The sequence below is a fragment of the Chaetodon auriga genome, chromosome 18, assembly GCF_051107435.1.
Source record: "Chaetodon auriga isolate fChaAug3 chromosome 18, fChaAug3.hap1, whole genome shotgun sequence".
In the NCBI taxonomy this organism is placed as follows: Eukaryota; Metazoa; Chordata; class Actinopteri; order Chaetodontiformes; family Chaetodontidae; genus Chaetodon; species Chaetodon auriga.
The window spans coordinates 9,393,364-9,408,838 of record NC_135091.1 but is presented as its reverse complement, the minus strand read 5'-3'; the positions used below and the strand labels follow the sequence as shown (position 1 = coordinate 9,408,838).

General features: G+C 43.8%; 1 protein-coding gene across 8 annotated transcripts in view; it reads right to left on the bottom strand.

Moving 5' to 3' along the window:
• Nucleotides 1-1,432: 1,432 nt before the first annotated feature.
• Nucleotides 1,433-15,475, bottom strand: part of utrn (utrophin) — a 174,964-nt gene continuing 160,921 nt past the window's right edge. For 7 of the 8 annotated variants that reach the window (XM_076756295.1, XM_076756296.1, XM_076756294.1 and 4 more), the window contains 6 exons: nt 10,833-10,994; nt 9,597-9,834; nt 5,941-6,016; nt 5,530-5,613; nt 3,928-3,953; nt 1,433-2,849 (listed from right to left, as the gene is read on the bottom strand). In XM_076756295.1, the coding sequence (XP_076612410.1) occupies nt 2,841-2,849; nt 3,928-3,953; nt 5,530-5,613; nt 5,941-6,016; nt 9,597-9,834; nt 10,833-10,994 (595 nt within the window). In that variant the 3' untranslated portion in view covers nt 1,433-2,840. The remainder of the gene's footprint in view (nt 2,850-3,927; nt 3,954-5,529; nt 5,614-5,940; nt 6,017-9,596; nt 9,835-10,832; nt 10,995-15,475) is intronic. The other variant, XM_076756299.1, reaches the window with a different exon arrangement.

The window sequence follows — 15,475 nt, the reverse complement described above, 5'->3', positions numbered from 1 at the left end:
ATTAGGAGGGCCAGAGTTGCACTTGTTATCATTTAATTATTAAAACATCCGCTAAATGAGTTGTGTTTTTGTCGAACTGCAGAATGCTAATCCTTGCTCAGTCTGGCAAGCAGACTCAACCTCACTGGAGCTTGACAGTCTAATGCCCTAAATCACAGAGAGCTGCGTCTGAGCAGGACCCCAATACTTTGGAAAGATTGCTGATAACTCATGCAATCTTGTTTGCACTTAAGTTTCATATGAGCACATTAGATTGTTACAGTAATTAAACCAAATCCGCCTTCGCATTTTGCCTAATTGTCACATTAATATTAATAACATACCAGTGGACTTCTTTCTGTAATGGGATCCAGTAAAGGAGTAAGTGCTACCTCTCCCTTGTGTGTATGTTGCTTTGTTACTCCCAAACTTCTTTTCCCTTACAAACAAGCTGATTCCTGCAGTGCATTGCAGAAATGGGAGTGGTAGACTGAGTAAAGCACCTCAGGGAGCCCAGAGGATGTGAGCACGCCGGATACTGTATTGTGGAACGGCTGGGCCATAGATGATAAGGAGCGCTATTAAGACTAAAGTTGTCCAGCATGGAAAAATTACTTTAATTTGTGTCCACTTTACACAGGTGACATGACAAAAAAATGATGAGTGATGGCAATGATCTGGGGAACAATAGTCCTGTAGTGGAGAGGATCCGGTTATACTGCTATGACTTGCATTTTGTGATAAGGAAAGAATGAAAAAAAAGTGCTGTAAGGTTAGGAGGGAGTAGTTAAAGGAAGGAAACAAGCTATCCCAGTTTGGCGTGGTCTAATAACTGCAGCGCTAAGAGTACAGACAATTTCCTGTTCGGACATAATTTAATCTGACAGGTTCCTGAAATGAGCTGAGTTTACACCATGAAATGACTTGTGCAGTCAGATTTGATTTATAACCAGCAACAGGCCAAGCAAGACCAAGGTAAATATATTTAATCGAACGTCACACAATCTTTAAGAATAATCAGTGCGTGCAGGCCGCTAGTCTAGTGAGTAATGCTGCTCAAAAGAAAGAGAAGTGGGTTTGAAGGGCTGCAGTAAAAGGTGAAGACAACTTTCATCATTTATTTGGAGTTCTCGGCTAAAGCTCAGCATGCTCACTACAAACATGCAATAATGATACAACCTCTCACTGTGTGATCAGTTCCTTTGATAAATAATAATGCTCCATCCCTGCCTGCACGGCACTGATGAGCCTCTATTCCTTCAACCAGGTGTGGGTGTGTAAGATGTTTTTACAGTAAACGCAGGTCAAGTGCCGCATATGAAAACACTTAAAGCAGTGGGAGGAATTTCTGATGAGTGTTTACGAAATTCTGCAAAGTGATTCATCTTTATCACCTTTAAATATTTACAGCCTCAAGCAAACATTGCACACAACAAAATAACAGCACAGGGGATGCACGCTTGTTATAAAAATTTTATTTAGAATAAAACAACGTAGCCATATTACACGTAGTGTGGTCAATCTATTTTACATACCTCAGGAGAAGGGACACAGTTCTGGCATGGTACGGTTCATCATGACTGGAATCATTAAAAATCACCACCAACATCATCATCATTAGTCTACAGTCAGAGGAGGTTATAGTAGTGTTGTTCAGTCTCACAAGTTTTACAGGATAGCATATAGCACAACAACACAACGCAGTGAGAGACCAGTGCTAGAAGGCCAGTGGAAAAACCAACAACAGATAAAGTAATACTCGTCATAACGGGCGGCTAGCTTCAGCAGGCCACAGACCCATTGTGGTACAGTAATAGTAACTTTTTTTTTTTTCTACTTGGTATCTCCTCGTTGCAGTGTACACCAATACAGTAAGCTGAAGCTTAGAATGCTAAACCAGGCTGTTCTTGTTCTGTAAATGATCACAACTGTTTTAAACAAGTTTACAAACCACAAAAACAAAACTGTGTCTATGAGTCTGAGGTAGCAAGGCAATCATGGCTTTCCTCTGATTTCTGAACATATATCTTAAAAAAAAACAAAAAACAAAACTATTCTACATAATGACTGCGGGCCTCTTACAAACCCAAATTCAGAACTTCAGATTTAAATCTTTATTTTCCAAAATGTCTCTCTTTATACACGATCCCACTTTAATCCATCAACTCGTATCTCTGTCTTCCACACGTGGAATGACAAACTGTATAGGCACAGAAGGGGTAAAGTCTATATTAACAAATCGCAGTTGACACAAAGTCTGCCGGCATATCGATGCTTTAAAGGGGAACTTGACATCAAGCATGCTACGAGATCGATCATCGAAACAAATCAGACGCTTTGAGAGGTGACTCTGCATCTTCAACATGATCCTTTCAACCACCGGCTGTTATTACTCAGGAACTGCACGTGGTCCCAAACATGGAACAAAATTGTGGCTACTTCCATTGACAAATAATTGCAAGTGGGGGCTGCAGGGTACAAAAGCAGTGGAATGACAAAAAAAAAAAGGTAACAGTTTGATTCCCAGTGACGGCGAAACGTAGTAAGAACAAAACACAAATGTCAAACCTCCCTCTGAAAAACAGAAAAGCATACTTTACTATACAAAGCCCCGTGCCCATATTCTCATCTGCATATCTAAACAAATCACTGACAAATGTTGAACCAAGTTCAGGTACAATCTACAGTTCATAAAATGTACAGTTTGCATAGTACAAGACAAGGTGGTAAAAGTAGTTAAGTTGTCTGGTCCTGTGCGTCTTTGGGATTTTGGGTCGGGGAGATTGTTTGTTTGGGAATGGTCCTGTCTCTTCCGTCGCTGAGCGTTCACACGCACGCGAAACCCTCTGCGGCGACCGTCCTCACATCACCTGCAAAACAGAGAACACAAACATGAAATCTGCAAAGACGTTTGTGTGGGTTGAAGTCCAAAGTTAGTTAGCGCTCTCGTCTTTTTCGTTAGTCCCGGTGCAGCAGGTGAAGCCGCCTCATTTCTCTTCATCAAGACATCACTGTGTGGAAATGTCAGAGAACATCCAACAATGTAATCGGGTTTGAAAGCTGGTAAATGGACCACAGTCCCTAAAGCCAGTTACAGTCCATTAGGAGCTTGGTGTGGAGGAAAGGGACGAGGTGGGCGTGGATGATGCAGCAGAGATTTTATCAAACATAGCTGTCTTCTTAGAAATGGAATCAGGCACTCAAACCTGTTCACCCCCGCCTGTGCATGAAAACCAACAGAAAGTGCGTGGAACAAAACACCAGCGAAAGGAGGCGTAAGAAGAGCGTATATTACGGTTATTATAGAGATGCGTGATTAACCTCATCCAACTTAAATAAAATGCAGAGGTGTAAATGCCGAAAGCCAAATGGTTGACGTGCAGCGGCCATGGAGGAGGAAGGTAGAAATCAAAGGGAGAGCATGTTTCTGCCGCCACAGATGGATTCACAGCAAGTTTTAACAGGTGTGTGAAGGTATTAGCCGTGTGGAAGAGACAAGCCGAGCAGTGTAAAAAGACAGCAAGAGAATGGGGAGAATGGAGGGCGTCGGAGCAGGGCAAGAAATTACAGCGGGAAGAGGTCAGTGGCAACAGCTTTCACCACACCTCCGTCCCAAAATGCACCTTGGCCTCATAGCGGGGGAATGAGATGAGCAGCTAATGGCACTCCCCAGACATCCATTAGCCGTCTCTTTCTCACAGGCACTGAATGTGGAGGGCTGAGGCAGGTGAAGGCTACATGGAGGGGACTACTTTCGCGGCAGCGGCTGTAATTACCTCTGTTCCTCTGCTCAAACGTCTCTCACCTTAGCCAGTTACTAAAATAGCGACCCGGAAACACACACAATGAAGCAGAGAGGAAGAAAAACAGGAGCTTCCAAACAAGCTGCGAATACACAAGAGTGATTTCTAGAACTGTGCCTGAACGTGTGGAGGAAGCTCGCCTTACCTGTGGCCTTGAGGAGAGGCTCGAGGCTGCGGGAGACAAAGCAAAGAGACAACAGTGTGGTTTAACACTTGAACTCCTCAGTTCATCTGTTTTCTTAAGTCTACACTAAATTATCAGCCTGTGGGTTCCTCCCACATATTCATGCACACGCTCAGCTCTGTGCCGTTCAGTCCCGGTGCCTCGGAGCTGTGCAGTAACCAAATGCTAATAACGCTGGAGCGTCTGCCAGATTAGAATGGATTTTAACTAAAGCCCTCACAGGAGTTTTGACTCTGAAAATTCGAATGCAATTTAAAGTGAGTGAGCCCTAACTCGCTGTTCAAACATTTTTATTTATTTTTCTATTTAATTAATATCCCCAGAGGTGAAGATTCTTTCCAATTCTGCTGTAAAGAGTAATGGGGGTCTAACATTTTTATAAGATCATATCAAACACCAAATTTAAATGATCATCGAGAAAAGCCGAAGGCTTTATTTAAAATCTGTGTTTGAGAAAGCACTTCACCGGAATCAAAACCACAAAGTCACGATGCAGAGGAGCCTGCACAAACCATGATCACACTTTTTGAAAAAGCACACTCTATAGGCGACCGTGCATTGACATACAGGATGAGACCTTTTGAATTCACGACTACAAACAAGAGCACAGCTGCTCCAGCTGCAATCATTTATACATGACACCCCCCAGCATGCGCACACACACACACACACACACACACACACACACACACACACCCAAAGCAGAATGACAGCATGAGGTAAAAAAGGAAAAGAAATGCAGAGCAGAAGAGTGAGAGGTGGTGAAAGAGGACAGAGAAGAACAGAAGGATGTACAAAAGCAGTGAGAGGAGGAAAAGGAGACAATAAGAAGGTGGACGATGAATTTGGAGATTAAAATGATTGTATCAGGAAAGTACCACAGTTTCTCCCCTGCCTCAATTTCCTGCTTCTGTTTCATTTATTGTAGCCACGTCACACAGCCTCAGCACGGTGAACCTCGCAGACGAGGTCAGAGACGTGAAAAGTACTAACATGGATGACAAAAAAAAATCTTCTGTGTGGACTTCTGAAACTGATTTTCACACCATACTGTTTCAATAACAACATAAAGATACATATATGCAAGATAATAGCAGTGAAGATTTAAGCTTAAATCAGCCATTTTTTGAGCTGAAACATTCATCCCCAAAATTAATTGCCAACTATTTTGATAATTGATTAATCACCTCAGTCTTTCAGTTATGAGGATTTGCTGCTTTTCTTTATCTTATCTTTATATTTATATTCAAGATAGTAAACTGAAACTTAAGGTTTTCGCTGGCAGGAATAAACGAGTCATTTCACTTTCCTACGATTCATTTTGTATTTTTTATAGACCAAATGATTAACGGAGAAAAAAATCTGTGGAGAAGGGCACAAACTTGCTTAATTCACACATCTGGTGCGCTACACGACTCTTCCTCTGTGAGGGAGGAAGTATGAACAGTTAAACAGAGTGACATGCACTATTTTTCTGCTGACCAGCGTCCTTGTGGCAAAACACAAATCTGCCTTCAGAGCCGGGGAAGACACGGTGGGAGCGAGGAGGAGGAGGAAACTTACGACTGCATGCAGGGAAGGAGTTGTTAATCTGCTCCATTACATCTGCCAGGTCAGAGCTGCTGTTGTGGGAGTCCAGCAGCTCATCTGAACACGCACGCACACACACACACACACACACACACACACACACACACACACACACACACACACACACACACACACACACACACACACACACACACAGGTTGAATTTCAGTTACCACAGACACACTTTGATGTGGCGCCACAACACAGTGAGCAACAAGTTTCCATTTGCAGAGCAACAGTGTGAGATCCTTCAGTGTTCAAACTATCTGCATAATGTAGCTGCTGCCACAGCGATTGAATTCCAAGGACCGATGCTCAAACGACAAGATTAATGCTAGTCTGAGTGTTTGAGCATGCATGTCGTTGTTGAGCCCAGTGTCTCACCTGAGTTTTCAGTAAATGGCCCTCGATCTTGCACAGTGGGAGAGGACACTCCGTTTACCCTTGAGTCTACCTCCGGCTGGGAGAGAGAGAGAGAAACACACGGAGAGAAGAAAGCAAAAAAGAAAACTCCATTATTATAACATAATTATTCCGCCTGGCATCCGCTTGACAACTTCAAAATTAGCCCTGCTTCACAGCAGACAAGGGAATACCAGGGGGCGGCACAACGAGGCTGTCATTATGTGTGCACAGACATTTCTCATAAACATCTCTGCCAATGTTCCTACTTGAGTTTAACATGCTACTTTATCAATCACGTTCAACGACCCCAGAGGACATTTGCATATGTAGCTTTGTAGCCGTCTAGCTAACTGTCGCGCACAGTTATTCTAATGAGTGCAACAGGAGAAATTCCTTGACTGCCAACACAAATGACACGAAGCCAAACGATGGAGCAGACATCCTCGTGTCCACAGTAATACACATTTAAAGCAACAACATAAAGGTTTCAGGCATTAATGCAGCTGCCACAGGTAGGAGACAGTGAATGCAGGCCCAATGTTGATATACACTAACAAACTGCCTTAATGTTATTTTGGTTCATACTGCTATGCACTGTTTGCACTTTGCCTCCAGAAAAACCTGCTGTGTGCCAAGATGTCCTGAAATCTACAGATAAAATGACAACGTGCAACTCGGATTTTTCATTTTCTTCTTCTCAAAATAACAGTAAATACCGCAGATATTCAAGTCACGGCTGATGAGAGAAGTCTGGCGAAATGGGCAATTTGTCAAACAAACAGAAGAGAAGAGAGGAAGATGACAGTGAAAAGTCCAGTTGCTCCAAAAAAACAAAAAAAACAAAAACATAACAGTATCTTAATCGGTCAATTAGAGATTAGGATTGTGTAACCTAACAACTGTGGACGGTCGATCGTTTGGCAGAAAACATGCTCTGATGCACAGCAGAGAACAGTTGATGTGTGGTGACAATTACGACAGAATCCCACATTCCCTTTAGCTTTTCCACGGCAAGAAATCAAATCACCGTTGCCTTCCTCGTCACCCCTCTTCTTCTCCTTCCCCTTCATCTCCCGCCGCCCCTGGCGCCAGTAAAGGCTAACATGTTGGAAACGTCCGTGGAGCACAGGCCGTGTCTCGAGGCTCGTCTTAGAATAGCTGGGGTCAGGGCTTTGGTCGGCCTTCAGGAGTGAGAATTTAATGCGTGCCATCAAGCTGGCTGGGTTCATTATTCTGCTGCCTGGCAGTACCGCTGACGGTTGATGGAGAGACGTGTTGACATATCGTCAGGACTCCGGGGACTTAAATGTCAGAAAACAGAAGTTCTTACTTAGCGCGGGGATGTTTGTGTGTGTGCAGGTAGCTGCGCGTGCCATTAGGTTTGCTTTTTTCGTCGTCTCTCGTAATCAGTTCGCTTCAGGAATACAATGAAGACACGGGAGAAGCAGGAAAAGCTCGTGCTAAGACAGAGCACGAGGAACTGTGCTTCAGTTTCAGCTTCAATGTTTCCATTTTATGTGCATGTCGACTTTATGAATTTGACAGGGGCAGCTACTAGTTAGTTTTTACATTCAGAATTTATATAAAAACTGATCTTTTTAGAAATCAATCTACTTAACAGCATATGCTGTAGTTAAATTAGTTTAATGTCAATCATCCACAGCTGTAAAATGCTGCTTAAATGTTACATATCAGGAATAATAATCCAGTAATATATGATAATATAACACTGGCACAGGCTATTCTGCTGCCTGATGAGTCACTTTTACTTTTCGAGTTTGAAGAGTTGCATACGGTTACATACACAAATCAGTATCTACTGTCTCAAAATGAGGGGAAAATCTCCAACTTAGTGAAGGATGGGCACGCGAAACTCTTTCTCTCTGTCAAAATGTTAATCCTCATCCATTAAAAATCTGCCGAGTCACGTTAGCTGCCTTCCCCAGGCCGTATTTGTTGTGAGTTATTACTGTGCTTCCAGCTCCGCAGCTTCCAGAGAGCCAATACCTGCCCCTGTGTTTGCTCAGTCTGATTTGCTGGGATTGCTGTTTGTTTGGCTTGAGGGTTGTGCATTTCTCGCTTGGCACAAACAATCCAACCTCGGTGAGCAATTAGGCCGGGCATAAACAAATCTGGACGTTATTGATAGAGGGGCTGGAGACGGATGCCGGACTCCTGGATGGAATGGAAATGATGTGATTAGGATCTAATCTGAGCATTGATGAGCAGGTTCTGTTATTCAAAGGCACAACAGAGGGAGGATAAAAGCTGAAGGGGTTAGCATGTCTGCATCCAGGCACGTGCGGACGTCTGTGTGGCGAATTCACGAGTCCATATTTACGCTGATGATTTACTGGAACGACTTTGAAAGAATCCTTTAATTTACTGAAAGCACTCTGTACGACGGGTGCGCTTTTTAAATGCCTATTTTTATTTTTTTATTTTTTTTTTTATTTTACGAGTTGCACTGAAACAGCCCGGCCAGCTGGTGTGTGTGAGTGAGTCTGTGAACTGTGATTACTGCCCTGCTGCTCCCCAACAACAAGCCCAATCAACTAAAAGAAGAGACAACTTACGGAAGAAAAGCACTTCAGATCACAGTATGTATGTGCTACGCTCAAAAGGCTCCGAAAAGCAGAATTCCTCTGGAAGATCCACAGACCTTGTTGTGAGCAGCAGGAACTATTTTCTTTCCACTGAATGACACCTGCCTACAGTATCACTGCGCAGAGGGAGGAGTGCATCTACTCCCCTCGCCCTTGCTAGCTTGTGGAGATTAGTTTGGTAAGCGATACTGCGAGCTAACGTTACAGCTGTGCCGAGGAGGACGCCTTTAATGCTCGCATCCCATGTTGTCCGCGAGAGATACGAGGTTCCATCTGCGCAGTGATACAGCTGGTGGGTGTAGTTCAGTAGAAAGGAAATTGTTCCAACAAAGTCTGTGGATTATCTCGAGTAATCAGGTCATGATATCTGGAACGAGACACTGCTGTTCAGATTTTCCAAAGTTTATTTTTCAGTGTTTGTGCCATCTAGTTCCATTATGTTCGAGAGAGACAGAATCTCTACAGCTGATGATGCAGCTCGGCAACTGATGGCAAAACACGGCGAAAAGATGCATAAATAGCACTACAGGTAAGAGTGAACTGTCCCTTCAAGCAGATGTCAGCCCTGTATTTGCTGCATATATTTGCTGTATTACTATATATTGGGGGAAAAATGTTACTTTCTAAGCTCACATACCAGCTGCTGGTTTTTTTCAAGCTGACAAATGCCTCTCGCTCGCCTTTATATCACATAATTGTGATTAAGCTGCTCCAGGTTTGAAGTCCTTTTCCATTAGTAGACAACGTCCAACATCTCTGTTGTTTTCTGTCTGCTAAGCGCCAAAACTGCAGCCATTCTTTCTGCAAATGGCCTCTTCACAGCGACAGCTTGAATCTATTTTTAAAAAAAAGTCCACTTTGCAGTTGTCAGGAAAAAGTTCACACCAACAAGAGACAAACCCAGTTCCTTTCCTCTGAAGGATGGCTATTTTTGTAAGGCATGAGTCTATGAATATATGTCTCTGTCTCCGCTCAGCCATAACCTGTGGATAAAACAAGCCCAACAAATTGGTGTAAGTGGTGTGTCACCTGGTGCAGTAGCTGTCGGAGGCGATGGAGCTGAGACTCCAGCTGTTTGTTGTGTTCCTCCAGGATATGCATGCGGGCCTCCAGTCGGCCCTTGTGTTGCCGTAGTAGCTTGGCCTCGGCTAGAAGATCGGCCTCATCGGGATGGGCAAAAGAACCCTCCGACTCCCAGGGGCTTCCAGCAGGGGCCCCTCGCTGGCCGTGCTGCTCCTTTAGCTGCTCATACTCCCTCTGCAGGGTCCTGGGAGAGAAGAGGGTTAGAAATACAACATCTGTCATTTATTAAGTAAAAGTAGCAGTGCCACAATATGAAAATACCCCATTACAAGTAAAAAGCCTGCATAAATGTACTTCATTCTTCAAAAGTAAAAGCACTCGTTCTGCAGAAACATGGCCCCTTTGAGTGTTACACTATTATACATCATATCACTGGATTAAATCTACTGATGCATTAATGTGTGAGAAGATGTTTTGTAACTCAACGTGTCAGTTAAAGTAAAAAGTTAAGTACAAAACATGAGTAAGTGCACAAAGTTACTTTCCACCACCCGTACTTTCAACCAATCCTCGAGGGGGGCTTCTCTCTAGTATGATTCTTCCTATAGCTAAATGTTTTTGATTTATTTATCATTATTAGCAGTCATACTGAAAGAGAGTCTGACTGCATTCAAAAGCTCCTTACTGAACCTCCACAGTGGGGTTCCACATAAAAATACCACAGTCATGTTTACCGCTGCTTTCTGTTTTCTCAGTGATGTCCTATTTGAGGTGAATTGACAAACATAAAGCCCCCACCCCTCTGCCAAATCTCTCCCCTCACTCCCCGTCCCGGCGCAGAACCATAAGCCGCCATGCTTTACTTAAGTTGGCATTTATGAGCCTGGCAGTAAAGCTCTCTCTCCCCTAGCACCTGTGTGTGTGTGTAATCAGTGTTAAATCACTCCGGTCGAGCCTCTGACTGTGCAAAAGCACCAATACAACAATAGATCTGAGCCATCTCCATTTACTAATCAAAGCGGGGAAGGACTTGGCCTGTGAGACAGACCGGGGGTGCGGGAAGTGTGTGTGCATGTTTATGTATCGTGCTCGGGAGGGTGGCGATGAGCACATGTACTCAGATGACACCAAGAAGATGCAAGTTAGAGATTTGTATTTAAATAAGATAACACCTCAACTAAGACCTCGTTCTTTGGGCTTTGGGCTTTCCACACTCGAGTTTCTTTCTTTCTGATGCCTCACCTCTGCTCCTCCTCCAGACGAGCGATGATCCGCTCCAGCTCGCCTCGTTCCTCCCTCTCCACGGCCTGCAGGATCTGGGCAGGACTCTGGGGCTGGCTGCAGGGGGAGCCCTCCCCTCCCAGCGTCTGACAGTACTGCAGGATCAGGGCATGCTCGTCGTCCCTGTGGGGATGGAAAGTGCATGTGATGAGAGACGAGCCCAAACACTTTTTCCCTGTTAGTCGCTTCAGTTCACCTTCTGCTCAGTTCAGGAGGGGGGGTGGTGGTGGCTTTTTTTAGCGCTTGAATGATGTATGCACAACTGAAAATGCTCTGAAGAATTACGGTAACTACTAAAAGCAAAGCATTATGTCTGGAAATAACTTGGAATGGATGCCTGGAAATGATGATATCACACAGTGTGGCTGTACGAAGGCAGAGAGCAGTGTCTGCAGAGGCAAAACAGTTAAGGCTGGCCAGCAAACTGCGCAGAAAGAATTTAGTAACGTCTTCATTTGACACCCGTTTAGGCTGATTAACAGTCCACACGTCTGCCACGGAAACTACATCGGACCAATACGAAAAAAAAATCTGTTCTCTCACCATCCTTGTCTATTCAAATCAGCTTGTTTTCTTTGAGTCAGTCTATACTTAAAGGGATTAACTGTCTTCATTTTCGCTAGTGTGTGTTTAGCACTAATAACAGCATACTGCTATCAACACCAAATGAACCTGTAACTGAATAATGTGACTTAATGGTAGCTTAACCACACCAAATCACTGCAATCCAGCAGCGTTCAAGCTGCGATGGCACTTACTGCTACTCTGCTAAGATAGTTACCGTTAGCAGGAGTTTTAAAGTTCACAGAGGAGTTCAGCTACTTACTCATTGACTTATGTGCAATAACAGTTAATAACCATTGTTTTTTACCTAAAATTGACATTTTAGAATTACAGATTGCAGCCAGGTGTGTGTTTATATTTATTTTTAAGTCTAGTTTTAGCTCCCCTGCTAGCTTTAACTTCATATATCTCTCTGGCTTCAGCACAACAGGTCTCGTCATCGGTCTGTCTGTAACAATTTTATAAGCCCTTTCAGGAAAATGATGCATTTCTATGGCATAATAAAACAGATGCTGGTCTTAAGTCCATTTTGACCCAATGTGCGGCTACTGCCTTTTGGCTTTATGGGGCAGAGCAGATCTGCACAGTCGAGCAGGGCTGAAGATGAACTGCATCCTGTAGATCATCAGTGAAGTGCAAGGTTGGCCCGATTTCATTGGACCAGTAAAGTTGCTGAACTGACGCCACTACAGCGTTTCACTGTCTTCTTTCATGAATCAATGTCAGAGTACATCAAACAGGACAGGGTGGTGACAAATTCACGTGAGAAAAGAAAAAGCCAGCTTAGCATAAACAGAAAAGAAACCCGCAGCTTCTAAGCGCCTACTCCAAACAAAGCCTGTGGCAGCTGCCATGATATGGAAGATCTTCAGCTTGTAGGTTTGCTACGCTGTGAGCTCCACAATCCCTGGTGGAACACACGTGTCAGTCTCTTACTATCTGATAGCTGGAATAAGGAAGGGCTGTGAGGAGATGGAGAGAGCAGAGAAGAGAAGGAGCCTGACAGACCGATGGATAGATATGGAGGGGGAAATGGCTGCTGGTGTCTGCTGTTGCGTATCTCTACATGAGTGTGTGTGTGTGTGTGTGTGTGTGTGTGTGTGTGTGTGTGTGTGTGTGTAGGTGTCCGTCTCTTTATGTGCTATCTGAGTGATCTGAAAGGGGGTGGTGGGGCTTGCCAAAGCCCAGCTGTCACCTTCCCTCTGAACCACAACCTGAGCCTTGAAGACTAAAACCTGACAACCACACACAAACCACAAAAAAAAAAAAAAAAAAAAAGATGGCAGACTGTTATTTAAAAGTCCTTTCCATCACTAAAGTGACTGCCATTTCCAGAGCCACTCTGACAGCCTGAAACGGAGATTGGCTGAGAATGTTTGGCGGCGTGGCGGCTCCACGTTCGATCCACGGCTGACTCTGTTTTGGGTTGTTTTTTTTGTTTATGGAGTACAGCTGAGCCACAAGAACATAAAATACTATTATAAACAAACTGTCTCGCAGTAGTAATAACAACACATACTATAGATTTTAAATGAATTTTCATTTTATGATGTATTTTTGCAGCTTTGGCCGTTGTTTCTATCAGTTATGACAACATTTACTCACTATGGTAATTGCTGAGATCTGGAAACACGGTGACATGGCTGCAACAACGTCCAATGGGGAAAGAAACAGGTGCAGGAAATCAGACAGGTCATTAAAAGAAAAATTTAAATTGATAGTGAGCGAACCTGAAACATCACTACTAATCCATCACTGCATAGGAAAAGTGCAGCGACTACGGTGAGCTGAGCTGAACCACAAAGTCGATGGATGTTTACAACAGTTTGGGGAATTTAACCGTTCCCCTTCATTTTCTCTCCCAATTAAGTTTAACTAACCTGGAGTCTTGTTTAAAACCAGTCTGATTGCCTGACTGCCTGTGTTTATTTTTAGCAACATCGCTGCATTCCCAGATCATTGCTTTTGACTTAAAGAGCACAATGGTTCTGTTATCAATAGAAACGATGGCCAAGGCGACACAAATAAGATGCAGGTGGTAACACAATGGAATCATCCTGTATTTCTAATGCCTAAAAAGGGGCTTTAACCAGGTAATTTAGTTTAGCTAGGTGCTACTTCCTTTGCATAATCGCAGCAACCACGGGACAGAATACAATATTGACCTGTGCTGTACTTTAAGCCACACCCCAATCAGTAATATCCAGGCAGGTACTCTAGGCACCTTTTATTATGCACGCTGACTTGCTATTAACTTGGTTCAAACACTCTTATCAGGGCCAGACCATAACTGTGCGCATAATTCTTGGCTATAATGAGCAAGTTAATCAAATATGCTCTGGAGAGCAAGCTGGCAAACTGAAACGTCTCAGGTTTCACACAAGGTACCCTTGAATTTCACCATAGAGAGAAAATCAGTAACAATTCAGAAAATATTCAGAATGCCATAATCGCCGCATGCATAATAAGAGAGATTACGGAGAGGAAGCTTTTTCTTTCTCAGACATGACATGAATTATACTACTTCATAACCAAGGGCCCAGCCAGCGGACAGCTAATGAAAGGCAGGCAGAGTGAGACTTCCACCTCTTTTCACATAAAGGGAAAGCATCTTGAGGCAGTAGCCTTCCATGTATGCTGAAGAGAAAAAGGTTTTTTATCATTCATCACCCAAAGATGTTTGTCTGATCTGAGGCACAAGTTTAAAGGTTATCTTCTTTAAGAACATCAAGTTCAATCTTATATCTTTTGCAAAAAAGACACCAATGACAACGCGCATGAAAGAACTTTTTAAACAGGAACTCAGCATGTTTTGTACCTTCTCCTGTAACCAGTAGCTCTTCCTTGCCCTTTTCTTTTATAAAGTTCCTTCCAAAAGTTCTTTATGCACTTGTCCTTCTTTATATGACTCTAACTTTTCTACTCTCTGAAAACTCTTGCAGAGCTTTCGTCATATCCGTACACACACATATGTAGTTATTCATCAACTGCACTCTGTGGTGGAGATCGAAGCCATGCTGAAACTGCTGAGTCGCTGATAAATGACATGAAGAAAGCTGGCAGAGACAGGAAGCTGAGCTGCAACGTGCAGTAATATTCCAAACGCACAAGTTTCTCTTTGAAATACAGGGATGCTGCGACAAGGGAGATGAGGATGATGAAGAAGGGCTTAGTTCCTGCAGACAAACTTGAAAACTGGTGGCGGTGGCTGTCTGCTGGGGTTAGGGGACTGTGGTCCAGCACAAACGAAGTGACCAATTAGGCCAGTCGCTGGCAACAGGACACTGCAGCAGGACATTATGGTGGGCAAGAAGGAGCCCAGAGGACAGCAGGAAGGGGGTCATTGACGATTACAGTGTTGGCTCACAAACCAGCTGCTCCAGAATATTGGAAGAAAGAGGAAGTGGAAGCAAAAGGACCGCAGGCTCGGGAGGCTTGCTGGTGGCTGAAGAGGACGGAACACAGAGGAAGAAAGAGATGACGAAGAGAGCATCAGTGTGGGAGAAGAACTGAATGCGAATAATGGCGATGAATGCCGAGGCTATTAGCTGCTTGGTGAGGGTGAGCGAGGATGTGGCTGAGCCTTTACCCAAGAAACAATAGTCTCCAGGCCTGACGCCTAGCTAACATATCACAAAGCCAGCAGCTACTCTCAAGCTGAATAGCACTATCAGCTGCAGAGACTGAGCTCAGAGAGAAAAGGTGAGTGAAGAGGAGGGAGGGAAACAGGAGACGGAGAGGCAAGGAAATTAGGAACAAGAAAAGGGATGGAGAGGATGAAAAAAAAGGGCAGAGGCTACAGGTCTTGCTAAATGCTAAACCTCACTTTCTGTGGGACTTCCACATTTAAAGACAGCAACTGCACTGACAGGAGGTGTATCCTTTATGATGCAGGGCCTCCAAAAAAAAAAAAAAAAGCATTTCATCATTAACCTCTGTGGTTAGTGTTTAATCTGAATATTGCCTGGGCCCAAAGGTAAAACATGATTAGACTACAACTAAACAGCATGAAAGGGTAGAGAGGAGAAAGAGGGGAGGAC